This window comes from Chrysochloris asiatica, unplaced genomic scaffold (genome assembly GCF_000296735.1).
Source record: "Chrysochloris asiatica unplaced genomic scaffold, ChrAsi1.0 scaffold00081, whole genome shotgun sequence".
NCBI classification, from domain to species: Eukaryota; Metazoa; Chordata; class Mammalia; order Afrosoricida; family Chrysochloridae; genus Chrysochloris; species Chrysochloris asiatica.
Genome location: NW_006408599.1, coordinates 8862451 through 8876519, shown reverse-complemented (window position 1 = coordinate 8876519; position 14069 = coordinate 8862451). Strand labels below are relative to the sequence as shown.

The 14069-nt window shown below is 40.5% G+C and overlaps 1 protein-coding gene across 4 annotated transcripts in view; it reads right to left on the bottom strand.

Moving 5' to 3' along the window:
* ASTN2 (astrotactin 2) overlaps positions 1–14069 on the bottom strand; it is a 1331668-nt gene that overhangs the window by 273532 nt on the left and 1044067 nt on the right. For 3 of the 4 annotated variants that reach the window (XM_006865679.1, XM_006865678.1, XM_006865680.1), the window contains one exon: positions 10154–10419. In XM_006865679.1, coding sequence (XP_006865741.1) covers positions 10154–10419 — 266 coding nt within the window. Of the gene's footprint in view, positions 1–10153; positions 10420–14069 lie in introns of those variants that run through there. The other variant, XM_006865681.1, reaches the window with a different exon arrangement.

Sequence of the window (14069 nt, the reverse complement as noted above, 5' to 3'; positions counted from 1 at the left end):
AATGATCTGCTATGCAAACCTTCACCTAATTCACAATCAATGAGATGAAAATACAACATATATCAGTAATCTGCCATGTAAACCTTCACCTAATTTACAATAAAAGGTTTTTAATGTATTGCTTTTAGGGTTTCAGTTTATACATGTATGGGTTTATCCCAAGCAAACCATGTTTAAACATGTCTGTGTAATCAATAGATAGCTGCAGACAAGCATTCTCAGTAACACACTTCTCTTAGTCTCATTTAGAGTACCTTTAAAAAGAGTTCCATCAAAAATTGACTTCCAAGAGGATTTTCTGGACTAGTTAAATTCAAGACAGAGATGCCAGCTCAGAAGATTATGATAACTATTGACATTTCAAAGAGATAATCTTGATAAATTTCCTTAAGGGACACAGGACTATCATGGGTGCTTATTATGAAAAGATTTTAAGGAATTTAAAACTACATTGGGAGAAAATTTCAAAAAGCTCTATTAAGAAAAAAATTTCCCCATCATGACAATGCCCTTTGCTATTCTTTGAGGGTAGCAAGGGCTGCCCTGTAAGAATTTCATTGGAAAAACCTTGTCCCACACTACAAACCCTGATCTTGCCCCTTAGGACATCTTTTCCCCCCCACACTCAAAGAGCATTTAAAAGGAACATGATTTGAGTACCTCAAAGATGCCAAAAGTACTGTTGGATATATTGTAAATCAAAGAGCACAGAATTCTTCAATGAAAGGTTGTTGTTGGTGGTACTGTCAAAAGAGTTCCAATTCATAGCAACTTTATGAACAGAATGAACCACTGACAAGTCTGGCTATGATTGAGCCCACTGCCACTGCCACTATGCTAATACATTTGGTTGGGGGGTTTCCCTCTTTTTCACTGATGCTTCACTTTACCAAGCATTGTGTCCTTCTCCAGGTACGTGTCCCTCCTGATAATATGTCCTAAGTATGAGAGACAAAGTCTAGTCATCTTGGCTTCCAAGGGGCATTCTGGTTGTACTTCTAACACAGATTTGTTTCTTCTTTTGGCAGTCCATGGTACTTTTAATGCTCTTTTCCAACATCATAACTCAACTGCACGGATTCTTCTATGGTCTTCCTTATGTATTGTCCAATTTTCACATACATATGAGGAAATACCACGGCTTAGTTCAGGGACACCGTAACCCTCAACCTGGTATCTTTGCTTTGGAACACTAAAAAGGTCTTGTGCAGCAGATTTGCCTAATGCAATATGTTGTTTGACTTATTGAGTGCTGCCTCCATGAGCGTTGATGGTGGATTCAAGCAAAATGAAGTCTTTGGCAATCTTCTATCTATTTATCATGATGTTATTTATTGGTTGTGAGAATTTTGGTTTTCTTTACATTGAGGTGCAACCGTACAGAAGACTGTGGTCTTTGATCTTCATCAGCAAGTATTTAAGTCCTCTTCCCTTTCAGCAAGCAAGGATGTATCATCTGTATATCACAGATTGTTAATGAGTCTTTTTTCAATCCTGACGCTACATTCTTCTCCATATAATTCTTGGATTTTTGCTCAGTGTACAGATTGAACAAGTATGGTGAAACAATATAATTCTGATGCACACCTTTCCTGATTTCAAACAATTCAGTGTTCCCTTGTTCTGCCTCTTGATCTATGGACTGGTTCCTCATGAGCACAATTAAGTGTTCCAGAATACTCATTCTCCACAATGTTGTCCATAGCTTGTCATGATCCACACAGTCACAAGTCTTTGCATAGTCAATAAAGCACAAATATTTTTAGTATTGTCTGCTTTCAGTCAAATTCCATCTGATGTCAGCAATGATAGCCCTCATTCTATGTCCTTGTCTGGATCCGGCTTGAACCTCTGGCACTTCCCTGCCAATGTACTGTTGCAGCCATTTTTTAATTATCTTTGGCAAAATTTTACTTGCATGTGGTATTAATGATATTGTCCAATGATTTCTGCATTCCATTGGGTCAACTCTTTTTGGAATGGACACAAATACAGATTTCTTCAAATCAGTTGGCGAGGTAGCTGTCTTCTAAATTTCTTGTTATAGATGAGTGAACACCTCCAGTGTTACATCAGTTTGTTGAACATTTTCAATTTGTATTCCATCAATTTCAGGAGCCTTGTTCTCTGCCAATGCCTTCAGTGCACCTTGGACTTCATTGGCTCTTGATCATTTGCTACCCTTTGAAATGGCTGAGCATCAATCATTTATTTTGGTACAGTGACTCTATATATTTCAGAAGTTGTCAACCCTGCAATTTTGTGGCAAGAAAGCAGTCATAGACAATATGGGCATAGCTGTGCTTCAATAAACATCATTTATTAAAGCAGGTGGTTGTTTGGATTTGACCTGTGGGCCATCGTTTTACAAGTCTGGTCTAGATTAACTTTGAAATCTTTTAATGCTTTCTGTATCATTCAGTATCCACCACCACCACCACCACCCCCACCACCCCCCGAATCCTTCATTATTACAAGTCAAGCATAGACCTCAATGGAGGGTATTTTCAGAAGCAATAGCTTCACATTTGATTTATTGTTTGTTTAATAAAGATTTCTATGATTTTGTAGGAATACTTTTTGACTCATCGTCATATATATACACTTCAATGGCTTTGTTCCTGAAGTGAATGTAGTCTAAGATATCTTGGAGCTATTGTTCAGGAAAAATAATTTCCTTCAGATAGAGACTCAAAAGAAGCCCTCAAAATCAGGATTCATGAACCTCAAATAAATAGCCCTTGCCATAAAACCAGTCCTGGTCCCTGTATTTCACTCTTTGTTGCTGTAGTTATTAGACAGAATCTCACATCTAGTTCTGTCTCTTCCTTGGGTCAAAGCTTTGAAGAGCTCTCTATTCCGTGCATAGTATTCAAATCTCTCAATTCACCATTCAAGTCATCTACAACTCAGTCTTCTGCATATCGCTTTTCCAGTTTTATCCCTTCCAAGTGGTTCATGCATATTTCATAAATGGTTGGCTAAACACATAAGCATTGGAATCATATGTCCTGACTTTGGATTTTAACCAAAATACCGAATAGCTGTAGGATCCTAGGTAAATCATTTAACCTCTTTAAAGTCTCAAGTTATTTGTATTTGTGAAATAGACATCTACTGCCAACTTCACATATATTATACAATGACAGAATGAAACAATATATATTAATACACACACAAGAGAATTTTTAAAGTGCCAAATTTTACTTTTCTAAATGTTTGTCTCATAGTATTTGATGTAACTGTCTTACTGCTTCTCTTCCAACATCCCTTCATCTACACAAGAATTTGTCAAACTTTTTCTGACTAGACAGTGAATATTTTCACTTTTTTAAGCCATACTCTCTCTCTGTGGAAACTTATCAACTCTATAATTGTAGCAAGAAAGCAGTGATAGGAAATATCGGCATAGTTGTGATTCAATAAACATCATTTATTAAAGTAGGTGGTTGGTTGCATTTGACCTGTGGGTCATAGTTTTACAAGTCTGGCCTAGACTAACTTTGAAATCTTACATTTTTCTGAGCCTCAGTCTCTTCATCTGATAAACATTGATAATACTCCTCCTTCATAAGTTGTTGGACCATTAAATAAGATAAAGTGCAGTTAAGGAAAGTAGTATATACATCTGCTAGTATTATCTTCATCATCAAAGACTTGTCGCTCAAGTTATTGCACTATCTAACCCTATCTACCTTCCCTGCCCTAAGAATCTTTTCCAGATTCCCTCTCTCAGAACTTTTTTCTCCTGTTCTTCTAACACTATTGGAATTTCTACTGTGTTATTTGAAATAAATCATGTATTAATGTAGCATATGAAAGTCATTAGAGTTGCTTATGTGGTTTCTGCCTCATCCACCAGACTATGGACTCCTTGAAGGCCTTATTCCTCTCTGCACTGCATTTCCTAGTACAGTGTCTGGCATGCATTAAGCACCCAATTCAAGGTGATGGTCGTGATTGCACTTCAATAATGATTATGTTGGTGGTGGGGGTGGCAATACTGTGGTGATGGTATGGTGATGGAGATGGTGGTGGTGGCAGCATTGATGGTGAGGGTAGTAACAGTGAAAGTAACAATGCTGCTGGTGGTAATAATACCAGGGGGCAGGTTTGACTGCTCATTATTTTCTGAATCATAGACATTTGGAATTCTCTTCTCAGTTTGAGAGACGAAATGGAAATGGAGCAAATACGTCTGCTGTACAGAGTGAGAGACTATGCTGGAAGATCAGACAACCACAACAAGACCAAAATTAAACATGACATTACCCAGAGCAGTGTGAAACAAAGAGAAAACAGTTCATAAGATTAGAAGTCAGGACTAGAAAAGAATCATCCATATCCACAGAATAGTTCACAGATTTCAAAATACTAACACAAGCAGTCTTTCAATTTTCCTATTTAAAAGCCCATGGGGAAAATTACTACCACCCATTTCACAGACAAGGCAATTGAGTCTTAAGGAGTTGGAGGACATTTCTGAGGGTCACACAGATCAGAAGTCAACATTGTCTACTTCAAATCCAGACTTGGCTGTATGACACAGAGGAAGTCACTCATCTTTAGGTGTTAATTTTACTACCTGGTAAACAAGATTGTCAAACAAATAAACAAGATATGATTTCAAACTCATTCTGCACTCATAGATTCTTTGTCATTGAGATGGTGTTCAGGATATGCGTATATTTCACTTCACAATACTAAATTTAAGGGGTAAAACCAATGTTATCTCTAGAGAGGAATTTAATTATAAGTTACAGAATGCCTCTTCCTACCTAAAAATATTTCCCATGTATTAGAGTAAAATTTAGTTCCAACTCTATTTCAGAACCAAAAGAGACTCAGGATGAGATCTCGTCCACACTTTTCATTATACAGATAAAGAGCCACCTAAATAGTAAAAGCATTGCATTTAGTGCCATTTAACAATCAATGATGGAGCCTACTTTGGATTCAGGTTTCCCAATTATCTAATTCTCCCAGAGAAAACCCAAAATTTATAGGGATACATACTATAATGCCCACTTTACAAATAAGTAAAATTAAGGCCAGCAAATGACAAATTCAAATCCATCTCTCTCTGGCTCTTCTCAGTGACAAAATTCCATCTTTCCCATGTGGAGCCCCCTCTCCATTCACAAGTTAAATTAAAAACCATACAAAGTTGTGTACATTAAGCACCCATTGTGCACAGCCAATTTCTGTGACTCTGGACTATATATGGGTCATTTAACAGGTAAAGCGAGAAGATTTACACATGAGTCAAATTCTCCATTATACATTGTTTTCCGTGCTTTGCTTATTCAAAACCATTGTTGTTGTTGTTGATAAATGCCCTGGAGTCAGTTCCAACTCATGTTGTTGTTGTTGTTAGGTGCCATCGAGTAGGTACCGACTCACAGCGACCCTATACACAACAGAATGAAACACTGCCCAGTCCTGGGCCACCTCACAATTGTTGCCACACTTGAGCCCATTGATGCTTCCACTTTGCCAATCCATCTCGCTGGGGGTCTTCCTCTTTTTCTCTGACCCTCCACCTTACCAAACATGACTCATAGCGACCCTATATAGGGTTTCTGAGAAGTGGCTGATAACTTTGAGTCACCAACCTTGAGGTTCAAACAAACCTTGTGGTCAAGTATTTATCCTACAGCACCATTTTGTTTTTGTTAAGTGCTGTGGAGTCGGTTCCAACTTATAGTGACCCTGTATAGGGTTTCCGAGGAGCATCTGGTAAGCTTGAACCGCCACAGAGTATAATTTAGAGGGTTTTCCAAATGAGGCAGAAGGCATAAACATTCCCCATGCAGTCTTTGGGTGAACCCAAAGAGATCCCAACCATCCAGTATCTGTCAGTGCCCAAAGCCACCCAGTGTACACTCTGACCCTGCTTCAGAATTTGAAGCCAGACTGTTGCACAAAACTCAGGTACATCAATCTCCACCCACCTCTCTGAAACATTGATCATGATGTATAATGGAACTGAGAGTTGACTGAGTTCTTCAAACTACTCAGAGCATCAAAGGTTCTCATATAGAAAAATGGTTATATTTTGAATTGGAAGATCTGTAGAAGGAAATCCTTTCACTCTTGTCTATAGAGTATGAGTCCCAGAAATATTTATAAAGTAAGAACATGTCTCTGAAATCCTTCCACTAGCATATAGAAGGCAAAATGATGCCATTTTCTTAGATATTATCAAATGTCTTAAGGCAATGAGTTGCTGGGCCTCAAGGTTCAGGACCATAGTCTCAGAGGACACTGTGGTCAATTGGCACAACATATCCACAATAACGATGTTCTAAGTCCTACTTTGGTGAGTAGAGTCTGGATCTTAAAAGCACAAGAGCAGTCATCAAAAGCACAGCTATTGGTCTCTCCATGTGCAGAAGAAAGAAGAAAGATGAGAAATGAAGAGACTTGGAATCAATTAGTCCAATGGACTAATGGAACATGTGGAACATCATTCTCCAAGACTGAGAACAGAAGAATTAGAGAATGCCTGGCTACCACTACCAACTGCTCTAAAAGAGATCACATAAGAGGGTCCCAGATAAAAAAAAAAAAAAAAAAGAGACCGGGCAAGATTTTCCTTAAGGACAAAGTTAGGAAGGGATGGAAAGGTGGATGCAAGGCAAACAGGAACCACAGGGATGAAGCGAGATAGCTGTTGTTGTAGGGAGGGAATTACAATCATTGAAATGAGACAAAGTGTAGGATTTTTAAAATGTAAAACTGATGATCTTATCTATAAACTTTCACTCCATTCACAATAAAAAGTTCAAAAATAAATAAACAAAATCCCTCCACTGTCAATCTGCCCTTTGACGTCTCCATATAAAATGTGGACCCGCCTTTAAAATATGAAATCCTTGTGTGGCGCTGTAGGATAAGCACTAGACTGCTAACCACAAACCCACCAACTGCTCCTCAGAAACCCTATACAGGGTCTTTATGAGCAACCTACTTGACAGTATTTAAGAACAACAACGACAACTCTAAATGTCCAGAGTGATGTGGTCATCAGCAAAGTAGCTAAGTACCACCTAGAAAGAGGAGCATAGACAAAGGAAGGGATGATTGGAGACAAATTTCATTTTATTATTGTCATAGGAGTATTTGCTCTATCTCATGCAATGTCTCAGTCACTCTACAACTCATTCATGAGTGCCTTGGATTCCCCATGATGTAAAGATCATGAGATCAAATTTTATAGATGTGGAAATAGGTATAGAAAAGGAATTCACCAAAGAATAGGAGACCAAATTAGGATTCCTGAAGGAGCTCTGATAGCATAGTGGTTATGAATCGGGCTGCGAACCGAAGGTCAGCAGTTGTAAACTACCAGCTGTTCCTCGGGAGAAAGATGAGGCTTTCTGCTCCCGGGATGATTTACAGCCTTGGAAATCCTGTACAGGGTCACTATGAGTCGGAACCGACTTCACGGCACATAACTACCACCCAAGTCTGTTAGAACACAGAACCTACACTATGTGCCTCCACATAGAAGATGTTTATGGAAGGAAACTTAAGATAGAAACCCATTCAACCTATTTATTTTACAGATTAAAAGAGAGAGAGAGCCAGAAAAGGAAAAGGACTTGCCCACGGCCTCACTGTCAGTCAGAGCTCAAAAGTTCCTGTTACATCAAGGCTCTTTGTGTTTTATTGACATGGCCTCTGCCTCCAGATGAAGAGAAAGACAGAACAATGGAGATGCCGCTGGGGAAAGTGGGGAGAAAAGAGGTGAGAACACAAATGATGGAGAAAGTCAGAATGACTGCTTTCTCCTCAAGTCACCTCTCTTGGCGGTCATACTCCCTTCCCCAAGGATCATGTCCAGATCTGAACTGGGTCTCTCCTATCCACCCTTGCCACAATCTGCCTCCCTTGGAAATATCTGATGCACCACAGTCCCCTGGCTGCTGTGAAACTCTTAATAGGCCTGTCTTTGGAGCTGGGGATAGAAAGAAGAAAATGGAAACTTGGCCAGCTCCAACACATATTTGTAGGGATCACTAGGAGAAGAAGAGCCTTGAGCTGAGAAGACAATACACATGAATGTCTGCCCTACTCCTTCCATTGTTGTCGTTGTCCTATTGTTATCAAGTGCTGTTGAGGCAGTTCCCATCCATAGTGACCCTGTATAGGTTTTCCAAGGAGCAGCTGGTGAGCCTGAACTGCCGACCTTGCAGTTCAAACAGCTTTGCAGTCTGGCGCATTAACCCACAACACCACACCAGGACTCTGTCAAGGCACCATAACTCTCCTAGAATTCTCTGCAGCAGCTTTACCAGTTTTCTCTCAGTTCCTCAAGTGGGATATGTTTACTCCTTCTTCAGGCCCTTTACAGGGGCTAGGCATTCTCCCTGGGATGCTCCTCTTCCTCGCTCAAACCAGCCCTCCACATTCCTTTTATGTACAGTGCCCAAAGGGCTCAGTCTAAACACCAGTCTTCAAGGAAGCCTCCTTTGGCCCCATAAAGCGTGGTATATCCTTTCGACTCACCCACCTGGACTTCTCCCTTGGACTTTGCTGTCTGTATGTACGGTTTTTGTTCTTTATGTGGTTATCTCATTAACATCTGTCTTCTCCACAGTCTGTAAACTCCGTGAAGATAAAAACTATGTCCATTTGTCACACTCCCAATTTCCCAGTGTGTAACACAGTACTTGGTATATGTTGTTGTTGTTAAGTGCCATCAAGTTGGTTCCGACTCATAGCAACCCTGTTTAGGGTTTCTGAGGAGCAGCTGGTGGATTTGAACCATTGACCTTGTGGTTCAAATTGACCTTGCAGTCCAATGCTTATTCTACAGTGGCACACTAGGATAGAAATACTTATTGAATGAATGCTAGTGCTTCCAGTATTCCAGGTCTCCTGTTAGGAGGACAGCGACATCTAGTGGTAGCTTTCTGCACTCTTGGGCTTCACTTGGAACACATCATTTATCAATCTCCAAAAGACCTAAATGGATCATGCTAAGGGCACCTGATACAGAATCCTCACCTGGGAGAATATAACTCTTACACAAAGAGGAAAAAAGGCATCGTTGCCCTTGCTGTCACACGTCGCAACAACACATCAAAAGCCCTGGGATATAGCTAGTACACATTACAGATGAAGAATGTAGCACATTACAGATGAGGAGACTTAGAATCAGAGCAACAGCCCTTGGGGCAAATTCACATAGCAAGTGAATGGGGACATCCCTATTCTCACTCACCAAGGCCTGGAGAGTCTACCCCTACAGTTATCTAACATCTCCTAACTGATCTTCCTGCTGTTCAATTTTCACAGTCCATAACCCTAAAGTTAGAGGTATGTACTCGTATATAGTTGTACTTGTGCGTGTGTCTGTATGTATGTATATGCGTATATACTGTTTTTGTTCACGTGTCTTGTCAAGTCAGTTCCAACTCATAGAGAACCTGTGAAGGGTTTCCAAGGCTGTAAATATTTACAGGAACAGAAAGTCTCATCCTTCTCCTAAGGAGTGGCTGGTGGATTCGAACTGTTAACCTTGTGGTTAGAAGCCCAACAGGTAACCTCTAAGCCACCAGACTCATAGTGACCCTGTATAGAGTTTCCGAGGCTTTTAAATTTTTACTGGAGAAGAAAGTCTCAAATATACACATATATAATGAGGCTTCAAAATGTTCATGGGAAAATGTCATTATCTTTTCATTCCCTTTTCATTCCATTTTCCCATGAATATACACTCCCTCATGCCAATACTCTGCCTCCCCTTGCTTTGAATTCTATGTTCATTGTTTTTTTGTTTTCCTCTTTCAAATCCTATGCTGTGTAATGACTAAGCACTCAGCTGCTAATTGAAAGGTTCGCAGTTTGAACCCACTCAGCAGTTCTGAGGAAGAAAGACCTGGCAATCTGGTTCCATGAAGGTTATAGTCAAGAAAACTCCAGGACACGGTTCTAATTTGTCACATGGGGCCACTATGAGTCAGAATTGACTTGCTGGCACTAACAACGGCAATGATATTGTATATGTATTTTTTCCAAAGTTTGCATGGGACTGTGTGTATATATGCTTGATTGAAAAGTTTGGGGGGAAGAGTATCTCACTATATGGATTCTTTGGGTTAATACCCAGGTTTAACTCAGTGTCTGGACCAAGGGAGCTCACCTCCTTGGTGCCATTGTCTTGGATAAGGGTGTAAAGTGGTATCACACGGTTGATCTCCAGCAGTACTGGCGTAGGGCTAAGCTGCTCCTTGCCTGGCCGGCGGCAGAGGTGGCAGGTGGATGGACAGCGGCCCTTCTCCTCACAGCGAATCTCCACCCCTGAGATGAGCTGGTCATCTGATAGCATCTGGGCTGTCAGCAAACCCGAGAGGTAGGTGATGAAGGGCATGGACTTCAGTTCCTTCTTGCTGCCCAGCTCCGTGGTTTCTGGAGAGGTAAGAAACAGGAAGCAGGAGAGGCAAATTCAACATCAAGGGCTACAGTGTTGGTATCTCAATTAAAAGGGAGAAAAGGTGATAAAGTCACTTGTTCTTCATGCCTTGGATAGAATACTGACCTAAATGTTCAGAGACCAAAATGATCATTCACTTTAAGTACTCCCTTACCTTCACGGTCTTTACTTCTGACATGTTTAAGATGAGTAGCTTAGACTAAAAGATTCTCCAAGGATATTGCAATTTGTAAACATTCAAGGATCCTGCTTTCCCATTTAGAAAGTATTTACTGTCTATTGTCAATTTACACAAGTCATGTTTCCTTCAAAAACTTGCTCCAGTCCTATATTTCCCATAAAGCTCCATATAATGGGGGAACAAGCTTTGGAGTCAGATCATTTACTGTTAAAATTTCAGTTCTGCTTCATAGGAGCTTTGCAACCTTAGGAAAATCTCTTACTATCCAGGATCTTTGGTGATTAATTCTGTAAAATGGAGTTAATAATACCAACTAAATTAGTTTGCTATGGATGGTAAATGAGATAGAAGGAGGTAGAACAATCTGGAAAGGAGTAGATGCACAATATGTCACTTCCTTTTTCTTTCCCTGCTTGCCTGTTATCTTGTTTCTTCATTGCACCCTAAGATCGGATTCATGACCTTCTCCATTCTGCACCTTCCTTTCTTGACTTCAGCTAGTATTCCTCACCTCTGTGCCTTTGCTCACCCTAGTTCTCCTGCTTAGAATGTCCTTCTCCACTGCCTCCTGGTCTCTCCAGATCTTTTACATATATCCACGCCCTATCCCAATGTCACACTCTTCAAGAAGCCTTTCCTCATTGTCCAAGTGCCTCACCTCAGAATAAGCATTTCTATTTATGAGACCTCAGCTTGTTAAACTCACTTTCCTTTCCCACTTTCTGCTGACCTCTACAATCATGTCACCTCTGTGGCCCAGGGACATGTCTCTCATTCCTGCTTCCCCATCAGTGCCTAGTAGGGAGCTCTGAATATACTTGAGACTCAACAAATAGGGAGATTATAGACCTCTTAATGGTTTGAACTGAATTCATGATCTAGTATAGAGACTCCCTAATTCTTCTGAGGAACCTACAGATCCCAAGATGCATCTCATCTGCTTCTACAAGACAAGAGGGAAACTGAGCAGGTAGAACTCTAAACTCCCATCTCAGCTTCAAATAAAGCTGTTGCACTTATATCGCTTCTATTGACCAGGCTTCAATATAAGATTTTATCAGAAGAAAGTGTTCTATGGCTAGATCAAAAAGTTTGAAGAAACCAGGTGATCTGTACATCCCAGAGGTTCTATTTACAGACAATTCTAAGTTTGTGGTGTCCTCAAAATTGGTCAATGCATAATCTGCGTGGCAAAACTGGATGACACTGTACGAAGGGGCAGAGCTTGGTCCAGATGACAGCTTCTTCCAAGCCTGGTGAAGTCAAGACAAGCTACTGCCTCAGTGGAAGCAAAGGTCCTGGGCACTGAGAAAGTAAGGTTGTCTCCTGCCCTTGCTGTTGACTTGCAGTGACATGCAGCTGATGTGGAAATGGGCTTGCCAATTAGAAATACAAATAAACGCAGCCTTCATTCATTACTCGCTGGGCCCTGGGGCCTGGGATCTGGGCTCCACCTTTTCTGTCTGGCTGTCAGCAAATGCTTATGAGCACCAGATCAAAGACTCTAAAGGAGGAAGACAAGGCGAATTCCAGTTAACCAATCCTTCAGAGGGATTAAAGAAGGGTAGTTACTAAGATAAACAAAACAAGGCTGTGAAGAAGGCATCTCAGCAGCTGGGAAGACAGCCGTATATACAGACATGTCAAAAGAAGAAGATGATGACAAATTTTAGAACTGCAGGCCAGAAGCATACTTGTGGAGAAGGGTGACTGCAAACCTGGGAGAGAACAGCCATTTGAGGTAAAAGGTCATGAGGAAGTCAGAAAGGAGAGGACATTAGAGATGAGTTAGCCCACACTTGGTTGCAGGGGTCAGAAAATTACAGTCCATGAGCCAAATCCAACCTGCTCTTGTAAAGAAAATTTTATTGAAATATGGCCACACCCATTCATTTATGTACCATCTATGTCTACAACGGCAAGATCCAGTAGTTGCATGCAACAGACATATATGGCCCTCAATGCAAAAACTGTTCATTATCTGGCCCTTGACAAAAAAAAAAAAAAAAAAAGCTGGAAAGCTCTACTGTAGCCCCATGTTAAGGACCCATGCAAGATCACATAAGAGAAATTGTACCCCTAAAACTTTCTAAGGTCACTCAGTGACCTATCAACATATGACTCCAGTCTTCTGATAACCAATTTCTCACTTAAATTATTGTCATCTATTTGAAAACACAGGTGGCATCTCCCTCATGGCACCTTGTAATAATTTAATTGAGAAGGAATGTAACCTGGTTCTGGGAGTAAAAACACACCAATATTGATGATCATTGGACTTAAGATATAACTACTCATTTAACAACAAAACAATCTGTAGATCTTTGCCCATCTGCTTCTGTCCAAAAAGTATTTTGCTTTCTTCCACAGATTTATCCCAACAAAAAGATTGGCGGTGGGTGAGATGGGGAGTGCCTCACTAGTTAAAAGCCCAAAATCCAGGCTGAATACAACCTTCAGCAGAAGTATAGCATTCACCGCTGAATTTAGGAGCTGATTTTGCAATAGGAGACTCCTTGGGGTCAAGTGGCCCAACCTCATAAACAGGTGAAGAACCTGAAACCTAAACAGAGAAAAGGATGTACCTCTAAGTCAAATCTACATTTATTAACAATAATCCCTCTGTTAAAGACTCTGTCCTGCCTCAATTGTGAGCTAGTAGAGAGTTACAACAGGGAAGACCATTAGACATTGCATTAATTATTCCTATGCAGACACTACAATTGCAAAAGTTAATTGCTTCTGAGTCACCTCTACCCCATGGCTAGATTTATCTATTTAAAGGGCAAACCCTGTATTTCTATCCTGCTTAAAATTCTTCAAGGCAGTGGACTAATATTAGGAAAAAGACCAAATATCCTTAAGATGAACCATAAAACCTGCACTTTGTCTTATCTCACTCGCCTAATTCTCTTCCTTTCAGCTTCGTTGGCCTTTATGTACTTGAATACACCCTACTTCTTTTTCTTTCAGTCTTGGCACAGGCTCTTCTCTCTGCATAGAATCTTCCCCTCATCATACCCCCGGCTCCTGCCTTCTGGCTAACTTCCACTCAACCCTCAGATCTTAGTTCAAATGCCAATTTCTCAGGAAAATCTTCCCTGAAATCCATATTCCCATGCCACCAATCAACATTGTTGTTGTTAAGTGCCGTCCAGTTGATTCTGACTCAGCAACCCTGTATAGGGTTTTCAAGAAGTGGCTGGTGAGTTTGAACCTTGTGGTTAGCAGTCCAGTGCTTACCCTACAGTACCATGCCAGTATGCCAACCCATATTTAGGGCTTCCAATGGAAGATCCTTATAGTATTCTGTTCTCTGTATCATCCGTTAATATCTCGAGACTGTAAACTGCATGAAGCCAATGGCAGTGGCAGTTTTGTTGGTTACCATACTGTTTTACACAGTAAGCTTTCAATAACATATTCAGGAAATATGCATTGACT